Raw genomic sequence first — 13,959 nt, 5'->3', positions numbered from 1 at the left:
TGCTTTTGATGTGAAGTTTACACTCTAAACAACTGCTCTTGATGTGAAGTTTACTCTTTAAAGAAGTGCTCTTAATGTGAAGTTTACACTCTAAACAAGTGCTCTTAATGTAAAGTTTACTCTCTTAAGAAGTTCTCTTACCGAATATTTATTCTTTGATTGTAACAGTGAGAAGACTCTTCTTTGAAACAACCAAAAACTGATTTTTGGCCTCAGGCAATATGAAAACTTCCTCGTGTCTGTGTTAATGAGCTGTGTATTGTAATTAAATAGAATTGGATTAACTTTCTTTTCAAATCTAAACTCAATAAACTTAATGACATTTCTTAGGACGAACCATTGAAGATCCAATCTTCCAAGAACATCACCATTAATGCTAGGAATCACGAAGGGATTGTAACAAACAGAATTTTTGTAGGTATGATGGAATTTCTTTTTTATCTTTCATCTAAATACGTTTTGTTTTTTTTTCTGTTGCGTTAAGGTAGACGCTTTTCGGTTTGCACTAAGGCATATTGTAATGAAATTAACGTATGGACTTCGAGTAGAAATAATTAAACGATTGTCCTGAACATTAAATAAAAACGGAAGAAATATAGAATACTAAACTTAGAAAAATTGCCTAATATTCATTATGAAATATGTACGTCTTTCTTTCATGAGTAATTATATTACCTTTTATCGGAAAGTAATGAGTTACGTACTTAGAATCAGCAAAATAGGAGAAAGAAAATCCAACGTATTTGTTTGTTTTGAATTTTGCGCAAAGCTACACGAGAGCTATCTTCGCTAGCCGTCTCTACTTTAACACTGAAATAGTAGATGGAAAGCAGCTAGTCATCACCACCCACCGCCAACGCTTGTGATTCTCTTTTACCAATGAATTGACCGTCATATTATAACGACTCCGGGCTGAAAAGGTGAGTATGTTTGGTGTGACGTGGATTCCAAGTGTGTCCTAACCACATGATCGTGCCAGGCTTTCGTCGGTAATCAAGCGAGTTTCGTAATTTTATTTTGGTACATTTTTCTAGTTTTGCGAGTTTTTAGTTTCCGAATCCTGCCGTCGCGGGAAAATCTTTGGAAGCTGAGAAACGGTTTGATTCTTTAAATTCATCAAATATTCTATTTATGAGTATAATGATAGATGGAATATTATTGTGAAAGATCTCAATATGGTTTGAAATATATATGCTTATAGGTAGCATTTTAAGAGTAAAAATAAATTGTATATAAACATATTATATATAAACAAAGGAATATAAAACTATATAGATGTATATATATATATATATATATACATAAAAACTTCACAGAGAAAAATTAAATCTTAGATATGTACATACATATATATATGTATATATAAACAAAGGAATATAAAACTATATAGATGTATATATATATATATATATAAAATATAACGAAGAAATTTAAAACACGTAGATAATAGTTAACTGAGAAAGACGAACTTTATATGTATAACAGCTTAACTAATAACCACAAAGCCCTATGTATATATTTATTAGTTTAACGTAGGAATATTAATCCTTGTATATACATACCATTATAGTTCACAGGGAAACACGTACATAAAGAAACATGTACTTATACGTTAAACTGATAATAATAAAGTATGTTTCACACACCAAAAAATATACAAGTGGCTCGGTGGCCATTGAACTTTCAAATTTCCAGTTGGAACATGTATATGAAAACATGTTTTGAGTAAATTTATGGAAAATGGATACATGTGGCACTGAATGGTAACTTCACCGTAGGCTAAAGTTTGTTTTTTTTTGCTTGTAAAGAAGACACTATTATCAATCATTACAAGTCACATCAGTTCAGATCCAACTGACAGCAGACTAGATAGGATAACAACAGTTCCAAGGATATCCTTGACGTCGCGACTCACGTAGTGCTAAAACGAGATTGGATAACAACAGTTCCAAGGATACCCTAAGTATCATGACTCACGTAGTGCTAAAACAAGGTTGAACAACAACAGTTCAATGTTCTCGGTGACACGGCTCTCTTCGTGTTAAATATGATGTTTTTCATTAACATTTGGTAGACATAACATTTACTGACGTTTGAGCTCCAACATCAAGCACACACTAATGTCACTTTGCTGTGGCCAAATCACACCAATTATGGTAGTTTTCCTTATTGAATGTGTTCCGCCTATGTTTTTACGCACCTACATATATGTATACAGTTGTACTGTGTTAGTCCTGTTTTCTATCTGCACTATTTTATTTTTTCTGTTTTTGGGGATTCCGTTGTAGAAGCCATATCTGAAGAGTTCACAATTAAAGACAATGAGGGTCGAACCATCTTCCGAGCAGATGTTGATGAGGTCATGGTAGGAACAGAGAACTTCCGATTCAGTGGTGAGTATTACTGACCACTAAAAGACTATGATCTTCGTTTAAATAGCTTAGTACAGTAACTCATAACTGACTCATTTATATTTGATATCGCTTACACATAATGCTACTATATACAAAGCACATCACTCCTCCCTGCATGCTTTCAATATTCTACCTAGTGTACGAGAAGGACGGTTTCCCAGCGTCCATTTCAGTAATATCATAACACAGAAATAGCGATTCACTTCACTGATATGGAATAACATGAATACTCATTTCATGCTTCGGTTTACTTTTGTGTGCGATGGTTGAATGGATACGTCTTGGAAGTAAATTATGCACAAGGTAATTGTGTTCCGTGTTGTGTGAGACACATGGACTTTTACCTTCGATTTTCGTATTTGTGGATTCTCACTTTGCTATAACATGTCAAAACTTTGCTTTCACGAACGGGATACGACTTGTAGCAAGTCTTTTTCTGAGTATTTCTGGTACCCCAAAGTTGATCCAAATTCCTTTGTTTTTCCATGTAATTTAGTACAGATGATATTCTCGACTTAGGATTTTTAAATATGAATACTTGGGGTTCGAAACGGAACGCTAGCCATTGCTAAAATATATCTCTGATACATGTCATTCTATGGAGACTTCCATATCGGATGTATTTGTGTATTCAACATAGTTCTGACATCACGTAACCTATCTTGTAGTTACCAGTTAATCTTAGTTTTAAAATCATGTCTCTCTATTATCATCTTAACAGATTTTGCAAGTTCTCTTAATCAATAAGCTGCTTCATTTAAGCCACATATAACATCCCATGATGCAATTCATTTATAATGAATAAAATATTAATTTTATATCGTAAATTAATGAGTCATATCTTAATGTTATGTTAAAACGCGTGCGTTTTAAGTTGTTTTCGAAATATTCGATTTTAATAAAGTATTCGTACAAGTGTTTGTTACCAAAAAACCTGCAAATTAACATGATGGATATTTCATGGAGGATGGAATTTGCACCAGCCATCCTTAATTCTGAACTAATAGACTAAAGGTAAAGTAGCTAGTTAAAAACACATACCGCAAACTGGTGTGTTACTCTAATCGAATAGTGTAATATTACAGTCACTCTCATAACGCACCTACGGCCCCTAAAGTGCAACAACAGGACTCGAAACACGGATTCTCAGACTTACAGTCAGACACAACCCACTAGGCTACTTACTGCCATGCAATAAAAGGTTTAACCATCAGTTGTAAATAGGTTTAAAGACATTCGCACTGATAGTTATGACCGCAGATTTCGAATAAATTAAGCGTGTTTTTATGTAAGCGTTAAATATTGGAAACCACAAAGAAATGGAAAATAACATAACAGAGTTAATAGAAACTCGAGGTAAATTCTGGTAATATTTTATACTGAGTTGATCTAATGACTGAAACAAGAAATTCGTAAGTTAATGATATATTGTTTTCCAAAAGACTTAATATATCTATATTAGCAGCACACTATTTGAAAACAAAACAGTAAATGGTGGCACAGGGTTTTTTTGATCAATAAATTAGAACACTGAGATTACAAATGCCATTTTAATACCTTCATAATTATGAATTATCTTACTTAATAAAACATGTTTGAACATAATATGACCCACTGCCTATTAACTGTCTATTCTTCGTGATCGTAAACTAAATTATACTTTAAATCATAGTTTCAAATCCTCCTCCTGGCAAACTGTAAAACCTAAGATCTTCATTGAAGACCTTTAAATATATATACCATGGAATATTTTATGAAATTCATTACGTGATATTACAAAGAAAAAGAGATAAGTGTTAGAATGCACGTAGATGTTAAAGTAACACTATCCGATGGTTAATAACTGTCAGCCTACCACCATAAACTTCCCTTAAATTTTACATAAAATTTTTCAAATGACAGAAATAAATCAGAATGACTGTTTTATTTTTATATATTTTTTTTGTTTTGTTTGACTAGCTCACTTTCTCGCGCAAACACTTAGAAGCTGCCACGTGCACTTATTCCTGGTTGGAAGCACGTGCGCTCTCTAATAATCTCGAAGCTGTTCCCCGACATTAAAATGTACGAAAGAAAATTATCTTTCGTTGTTCCCAACATCTTAAACATATCCACCTGTCCTTTAAAAGCAGCAATATACCATTTTGAAAAACACATTCTCTGACTTATGGGTTTTTCTCACGCATCGAGTCTTTTTGTTCTGGAAACATGGAGAATGTGGAACTACTAGATAAGATGTGAAACGGTGGTTGGACATCAGAGAACGTAAATAATCTATACGTGATACTTAGTGTCTTCACAAGCACTTACTTGTAAATAATTTCTTTCAATTAATTCTTACATTAGCGACTTTCGCTCTATCGTTCAAAGTTGAACAGTGTTTTTTTTTTAACTTCGCGCACAGATACACGAGGGCTATCTGCGCTAGCCGTCCCTAATTTAGCAGTGTAAGACTAGAGGAAAAGCAGCTAGTCATCACCACCCACCGCCAACTCTTGGGCTACTTTTTTACTAACGAATAATGGGATTGATCGTCACATGATAACGCTCTCACGGCTGAAAGTGCGAGCATGTTTGTTACGACGGGGATTCGAACCGGCGACCCTCATATTACGAGTCGAACGCCTTAACCCACCTGGCCATGCCGGGCCACATTAAACAGTGTTGTATGCATATGACTTTAACTGTTTGAAATACACAAGTAGAGTACTCGAAATGAGTACTAATGGAAAATACTGCTTGTGTTGATATGGTAATATCAATTAATAAACATACAAATAACGATAAATACTGCTTGTGTTGATATGGTAACATCAGTTAATAAACATGAATAACGATAAATAAACTGCATATGTTGATATGGTACAGTTACAACGGAAACTGTTCGTACCCCTGCGTCCCAAGTGGTTTTTTGCTCATAATTAAAAAAGGTTCACGATTAGGCTAATAGATGTTTAGTATATTATAAATATTATACTAACACACATCTACATCACTATTTTATGTAAATTAAACGACAAAGAAAGTGTTTATAAACAAATAACCAAACATAGGAGGGGAAGAAAGTGTTTGTGCGTCTACTTTAATGGTCATTTGTTTAGACTTTCAGGTGAATTACTTGGCGCAATTTCTCCTCATATCCTTCCATGATCGTTTGACAGTACTCAACTGGTATTTTATTCCATTCTTCTTTAAAGAAGGCCTCCAACTCTTGCAAGTTTTTCGAATGACGCTGATGAACCCTGGTCTTCAACTCATGCCAAACGTTTTCAATTGGGTTCAGATGGGGTGACTACGATGGCCACTCCAGAACGCTTATATGGTTCCTTTGCAACCAGGATTGCACATATTTCGATGTGTGCTTAGGGTTATTGTCGTGCTGGAGATCTAACAACGCCCAAGCCGCAAGTTCCGAGTATCATTCTTGGTGTAAGTGCCTAGTATATCAACGTACTCTTCTTTTTTCATGATTCCGTTGATGCGGTGAAGGCTGCCTATACCAGAAGAGCTGAAGGAACCCCATAGCATGATCTAGGCACCTCCGTGTTTAACTGTAGGGACGGTGTTCTTTGGAAGATTTCGTTCCCCCTTCTTAAGGAAATTATAGTGAACATCATTGTGGCCGAAAAGCTCGATTTTAGTCTCGTCTGACCAAAGAATACTCTTCCAATAGGTAAAGGGTTTATCTACTTGCTTTCTTGCATACCTCAATCGTGCTTCTAAATGAACAGGCTTTAAATATGGAGTTATACGAGGACGGCATGCTTTTAATCCAGAAGAGCGTAACATGTTCGTAACTGTAGAGGTGCTTACTTCAACCTTAGTTTCCCTTACCAGTTTCTGTATGTCATTACGTGTTAAGCGAGGGTTCCTACTAACTTCTCTGAGAACCTTCCTCTTGGTTCTCTCTGGAATTTTGGTTGGGCGTCCGGAACGAGGGAGGTTAGCAGTTGATTCTGTAAGCTTAAACTTGGCAATTATGCTTTGAACAGTAGATTCCGGGACATTAAGTTGTGTAGCAATACCGGAAAGAGACTCACGAGACTTGTATTTTACAATAATTCGTTTTTTTAAATCACTGGACAGTTCTTTCCTGTTCGCCATGATGACCAAGCAGATAATGACGGAGACAGCGCTAAATTGCCGGAAGTAAATTTTTTGCTGGCTAAATTCCAATAATTATAAACCCAGTGTCTAGTTCTAGAATGGTATAATGTAGTTTATTCACCAAACTAAACAAAATGTTTACGGGAATATCAGTTTTTTCACACGTTCTGAACTGTACGAACACTTTCTGCTCCTCCTATTTTTGGTTATTTGTTTATAAACAGTTTATTTGTTGTTTAATTTACATAAAACATTATGTAGATGTGTGTTATTATAATATTTATAATATACTGTACTTTCATTATCCTAATCGTGATACTTTTTAATTTATGAGCAAAAAACTACTCGGGACGCAGGGATACGAACACTTTCTGTCGTAACTGTAGCATGAGTTAATACAAATGTAGTTAAGATAAATACAGTGTGTATGTTGATATGGTAACATCAGTTAATAAACATGCAGTTAAGATCGATACACTCTGTATGTTTATATGGTAAAATCAATTAGTAAACATGAATAACGATAAATACTGTGCATGTTGATATGGTAATATCAGTCAATAAACAAGTAGTTAAGAATAAATACTGTGCATGTTAATATGGTAATATCAGTCAATAAACAAGTAGTTAAGGATAAATACTGTGCATGTTGATATAGTAACAATAGTCAATAAACAGATAGTTAAGAATAAATACTGTGCATGTTGATGTGGTAACAATAGTAAATAAACAGATAGTTAAGAATAAATACTGTACATGTTGATATGGTAATATCAGTCAATAAACAGATAGTTAAGAATAAATACTGTGCATGTTGATATGGTAACAACAGTCAATAAACAGATTGTTAAGAATAAGTACTGTGCATGTTGATATGGTAACAATAATAAATAAACAGATAGTTAAGAATAAATACTGTGCATGTTGATATGGTAACAATAGTCAATAAACAGGTAGGTAAGGATAAATACTATGTATGGTAACCTCAACAAGTAACTTATTTTCTCAAAAGGGGCTGAAGGCCGCCGGAAGGGGTCACCTGTTTTAACAACTCTTACCATTACATAGTAGTGTGTTGTCTGCCAGTCAGTCAGAAGACAGTAAAATGGCATAACGTAAGGGACACGTAGTGTTTGAATTTATTCTCTAGTGATGTTAATAAAATATGCACATGCCATGAATCACGAGAAGAATTATGCTCAACATACGAACTTCAAAATTACGAAACATAAGTAACTGTTACTTTTAATTTTGGTTTTATTTACTCTTGAAAGAGAAAGCTTTCGGGGAACCTGTGAAAGTACACCCAGTAAATAATGGTAAATGTTGTTTGTACTTTTATGTGGTAACTTCAGTCATTAAACTTATTGATAAGAATAAAAATTGTATTTGTGTGTGTTAATAAGGTTTAAAATGGTGTTGGAAACCGAAATATTATCAGTTAGCAATTCTGTGTAGTTCGAAATTAAGACAATTAGTCTTGTGGGATAACACTAAACGCTTACAATTTTTTTTTTCTGAAAGTTTGATCTTCGTGAGGAAAATACTGTTAACAACGAATGAAATGATGTCAGAGGTTGGACCAAAGTAAAAATAATTTAAGTAAATAATTTTAACATAATATATTCTAAAAATCTAGAGTAACAATTAACATAATAAGTCTAAATTATTAATAAATATTGAACCACGGGAAAATTATTATGACATTGAGATATCCGTTCGGTTTCTCGCTGTTAGAAGCGCCCCCAGTGGCTCAGCGGTATGTCTGCGGACTTGCAACGCTAAAAACCGGGTTTCGATACCCATGGTGGGCAGAGCACAGATAGTCCATTGTGTAGCTTTGTGCTTAATTCAAAACAACAAAAACTGTTAAAAGTGGTTTTAGTTCTTATTAATACTAAAAACGTTAGAATTATCACACTAAAATCTTGTATGTACGTTATCGGGATATAATAATATCAGACAGTTGTTGTTACCACTTATGTTACACTCGTATATTGTACACACGGTATCAAGATATAGCAATATTAAACAAGGGTTATTATAACTTCTGTCACACTCGTATATTGTATACACGGTATCAATAAAATGTTAAACAATGGTTGTTCTACTTCATTGTTATGTGCGTTAGATATGTTTAAGACTTATTTCTATATTCTGAATTCTATTTAAGTTTTACTTCTGTACCCTCACTGCTTTGTGGATCCCAGTACGCCTTTAGTGAATAAAGGTCCACCTCGGGTTATAGGGTTTCATATTCTTGTCTCTAATTGAATTTGTGGACCAACGAATATCACGAATTATTAAATTAATTTTTAACTATCTTGTAATTGCAGTGGTTAACCTAATTTACTTTGTCTGCTCTTTATATGCGATGCGTTGCTTAAAGGCCTACGTCGGTGACGTTTATTACATGCAAACCCACAATTTGCTAATTGGTTGAAATAAATGTGTATTTATTAAAAATAATAACGACAAATAATAGTTACATATTAAACGTACTATTGTTATGAGAAACCATATATTTAAAACAACGTATCTCTTTGTGTTTAAGTTTACACTTAAGAATTTTTATTTATATATTTTGCTTATAAAATATGTGCTCGTTTATAATTTTTTAATTAATAACGAATTCTTTGTTAACCTGAAGATGACATACGAAGGTCGAAACGTTGTTCTCTTCTTATTAATAACAGTGCTAATACCGATACCAGCCGTTGTGAAATACAATTAATAACGAAGTTTCACAGAAGTAGGCTTAAATCTTTGGGAAACAATCAGGATTATCAGAACTTTTGCTATATTTTTTTAAGCATTGAAGAAAAATATTTTGGGTCGAACGAGTGATCTAATTGTATTTGTTAATACAATGGAGTTGGGCTACAGACGTCAGGTATGTCGTCACTGTGTCGTTGACAATAAATGAAGTACTTCCAAAGGTACTTAGACCTGGTACGTTGGCAATGGACGAATGCTGTGTTTCAGTGGACGATGTAGTACCTACTGCTGTGTGTTAGTGGATGATGTAGTAACTGACTGCTGTGTGTTAGTGGATGATGTAGTAACTGACTGATGTGTATCAGTGAATAATGTAGTATCTGACTGGTGTGTATCAGTGGACGATGTAGTATTTGACTGGTGTGTATCAGTTGGTGATGTAGTATGTGACTGGTGTGTATCAGTGGATGATGTAATATTTGACTGGTGTGTATCAGTGGATGATGTAGTATGTGACTGGTGTGTATCAGTGGATGATGTAATATTTGACTGATGTGTATCAGTGGACGATGTAGTATTTGATTGGTGTGTTTCAGTGAATGATGTGGTATTTGACTGGTGTGTTTCAGTGGATGATGTAGTATTTGACTGGTGTGTTTCAGTGGATGATGTGGTATCTGACTGGTGTGTATCAGTGGATGATGTAGTATTTGACTGGTGTGTTTCAGTGGATGATGTAGTATTTGACTGGTGTGTTTCAGTGGATGATGTAGTATCTGACTGATGTGTATCAGTTGGTGATGTAGTATTTGATTGGTGTGTTTCAGTGGATGATGTAGTATCTGACTGATGTGTTTCAGTGGATGATGTAGTATTTGACTGGTGTGTATCAGTGGATGACGTGGTGTGTATCAGTGAATGATGTAGTATTTGACTGGTATGTTTCAGTGAATGATGTAGTATCTGACTGATGTGTATCAGTGAATGATGTAGTATTTGACTGGTGTGTTTCAGTGGATGATGTAGTATCTGACTGATGTGTTTCAGTGGATGATGTAGTATCTGACTGATGTGTATCAGTGAATGATGTAGTATTTGACTGATGTGTATCAGTGAATGATGTAGTATTTGACTGGTGTGTTTCAGTGGATGATGTAGTATTTGACTGGCGTGTATCAGTGAATGATGTAGTATTTGACTGGTGTGTATCAGTGGATGATGTAGTATTGACTGGTGTGTATCAGTGGATGACGTGGTGTCTGACTGGTGTGTATCAGTGAAGTATGTAGTATTTGACTGGTATGTTTCAGTGAATGATGTAGTATTTGACTGATGTGTTTCAGTGGATGATGTGGTATCTGACTGATGTGTTTCAGTGGATGATGTAGTATCTGACTGATGTGTATCAGTGAATGATGTAGTATTTGACTGATGTGTATCAGTGAATGATGTAGTATTTGACTGGTGTGTATCAGTGGATGATGTAATATTTGACTGATGTGTATCAGTGGATGATGTTGTATCTGACTGATGTGTATCAGTGAATGATGTAGTATTTGACTGATGTGTATCAGTGAATGATGTAGTATTTGACTGGTGTGTTTCAGTGGATGATGTAGTATTTGACTGGCGTGTATCAGTGAATGATGTAGTATTTGACTGGTGTGTATCAGTGGATGATGTAGTATTGACTGGTGTGTATCAGTGGATGACGTGGTGTCTGACTGGTGTGTATCAGTGAAGTATGTAGTATTTGACTGGTATGTTTCAGTGAATGATGTGGTATTTGACTGATGTGTTTCAGTGGATGATGTAGTATTTGACTGGCGTGTATCAGTGAATGATGTAGTATCTGACTGGTGTGTTTCAGTGGATGATGTAGTATCTGACTGATGTGTTTCAGTGGATGATGTAGTATCTGACTGATGTGTATCAGTGAATGATGTTGTATTTGACTGGTGTGTTTCAGTGGATGATGTAGTATCTGACTGATGTGTTTCAGTGGATGATGTAGTATCTGACTGATGTGTTTCAGTGGATGATGTAGTATCTGACTGATGTGTATCAGTGAATGATGTAGTATTTGACTGATGTGTATCAGTGAATGATGTAGTATTTGATTGGTGTGTTTCAGTGGATGATGTAGTATTTGACTGGCGTGTATCAGTGAATGATGTAGTATTTGACTGGTGTGTATCAGTGGATGATGTAGTATTGACTGGTGTGTATCAGTGGATGATGTAGTATCTGACTGGTGTGTATCAGTGGATGACATGGTGTCTGACTGGTGTGTATCAGTGGATGATGTAGTATTTGACTGGTGTGTATCAGTGAATTATGTAGTATTTGACTGGTGTATATCAGTGGATGATGTAGTATTTGACTGGTGTGTATCAGTGGATCATGTAGTATCTGACTGGTGTGTATCAGTGGACGATGTAGTATTTGACTGGTGTGTATCAGTGGATGACGTGGTGTCTGACTGGTGTGTATCAGTGGATGATGTAGTATTTGACTGGTGTGTATCAGTGAATTATGTAGTATTTGACTGGTGTATATCAGTGGATCATGTAGTATCTGACTGGTGTGTATCAGTGGACGATGTAGTATTTGACTGGTGTGTATCAGTGGACGATGTAGTATTTGGCTGGTGTGTATCAGTGGACGATGTAGTATTTGGCTGGTGTGTATCAGTGGACGATGTAGTATTTGGCTGGTGTGTTTCAGTGGATGATGTAGTATTTGACTGGTGTGTATCAGTGGACGATGTAGTATTTGACTGGTGTGTATCAGTGGATGACGTGGTGTCTGACTGGTGTGTATCAGTGGATGATGTAGTATTTGACTGGTGTGTATCAGTGAATTATGTAGTATTTGACTGGTGTATATCAGTGGATGATGTAGTATTTGACTGGTGTGTATCAGTGGATCATGTAGTATCTGACTGGTGTGTATCAGTGGACGATGTAGTATTTGACTGGTGTGTATCAGTGGACGATGTAGTATTTGGCTGGTGTGTATCAGTGGACGATGTAGTATTTGGCTGGTGTGTTTCAGTGGATGATGTAGTATTTGACTGGTGTGTATCAGTGGACGATGTAGTATTTGACTGGTGTGTTTTAGTGGATGATGTAGTACCTACTGCTGTGTGTTAGTGGATGATGTAGTATCTGACTGATGTGTTTCAGTGGATGATGTAGTATTTGACTGGTGTGTATCAGTGGATGACGTGATGTCTGACTGGTGTGTTTCAGTGGATGATGTAGTATTTGACTGATGGGTTTCAGTGGATGATGTTGTATCTGGTTTGCTTTACTGATAATATGGTGTGTGAAAACTTGTTGAAATGGTTAATTTTGTTATTTAAGTGAGAACAATAATTTTTTTTTTACTTAATAATAGAATAAGCATTTAATTTAACGACTAATTTTACATTTTTGGACATGAATTTTTGTGTTATTAAACACCTCCACATTATGATTTATGTGTTATTAAACACCTCCACATTATGATTTATGTGTTATTAAACACCTCCTCATTATGATTTATGTGTTATTAAACACCTCCACATTATGATTTTTGTGTTATTAAACACCTCCACATTATGATTTATGTGTTATTAAACACCTTTACATTATGATTTATGTGTTATTAAACACCTCCACATTATGATTTATGTGTTCTATAAACACCTACACATTATGATTTATGTGCTCAGTAAACACCTACACATTATGATTTATGTGTTTAGTAAACACCTACACATTATGACTTATGTGTTCAGTAAACACCTACACATTATGGTTTATGTGTTATTAAACACCTACACATTATGATTTATGTGTTTAGTAAACACCTACACATTATGATTTATGTGTTCAGTAAACACCTACACATTATGGTTTATGTGTTATTAAACACCTACACATTATGATTTATGTGTTTAGTAAACACCTACGCATTATGATTTATGTGTTTAGTAAACACCTCCACATTATGATTTATGTGTTCAGTAAACACCTACACATTATTATTTATGTGTTTAGTAAACACCTACACATTATGATTTATGTGTTTAGTAAATACCTACACATTATGAACTGTTCTCGCTCCTGGTATATCTCTTACAGCAGCTAGTATTAACTGTGATGATAGAAGGTGGGTCGACTATATGTTTTTTTTTTTTCCCTTTCCATCGTATGGTTGTACTTATTTATTATTATTTATTAAATATGGGCCCTAAAACTTATTAGTATACAATAATTTCCATTTATTAAAAGATGAATATATAGATAAAAAAATCTGAGCTTTTTTCATCCAATAGTTTACTTCATTTTCATTACCTGTCATCAGTTATTATGTATTCATTCATATTATGAAATATTTCATCTTTATCCCACATGGATCCTCTATTCTCACTTCTTCAGTATATTTTTTTTACTATTCAACGACCTCTTCGGATTATTAAATATTTACAGATAGTTTGCTTCGAAGTAGCTCGATGTTTACGGTTAGTCTTACCTATAAAATAACATTGCTTTAAAATACACGTTTCATTAACATTAAGTATCAGCAGACGTCCAATGGATACTCAGCTGTTTATTATATTCTTCCTTTCAAACTACGAGGTAGATGATACCGCTGAAAGTTCTTTGACTGGTGAATAAAGAACGTGAGGTTGTTTTTGAGAAAACTGTGGACAATTAATTTCAGGTTATTG

The 13,959-nt window shown here is 34.7% G+C and overlaps 1 protein-coding gene across 1 annotated transcript in view; it reads left to right on the top strand.

Moving 5' to 3' along the window:
• The first annotated feature begins 309 nt into the window (after positions 1-309).
• The window catches only part of LOC143230062 (zeta-sarcoglycan-like), a 29,415-nt gene continuing 15,765 nt past the window's right edge, over positions 310-13,959 (top strand). The window contains exons 1-2 of the mRNA XM_076463062.1: positions 310-419; positions 2,275-2,393. Of these exons, the coding sequence (XP_076319177.1) occupies positions 2,363-2,393 (31 nt within the window). The 5' untranslated portion in view covers positions 310-419; positions 2,275-2,362. The remainder of the gene's footprint in view (positions 420-2,274; positions 2,394-13,959) is intronic.

The sequence above is a fragment of the Tachypleus tridentatus genome, chromosome 10 (assembly GCF_004210375.1).
Source record: "Tachypleus tridentatus isolate NWPU-2018 chromosome 10, ASM421037v1, whole genome shotgun sequence".
Taxonomy (NCBI): domain Eukaryota; kingdom Metazoa; phylum Arthropoda; class Merostomata; order Xiphosura; family Limulidae; genus Tachypleus; species Tachypleus tridentatus.
This window is presented reverse-complemented; position numbering and strand designations above follow the sequence as displayed.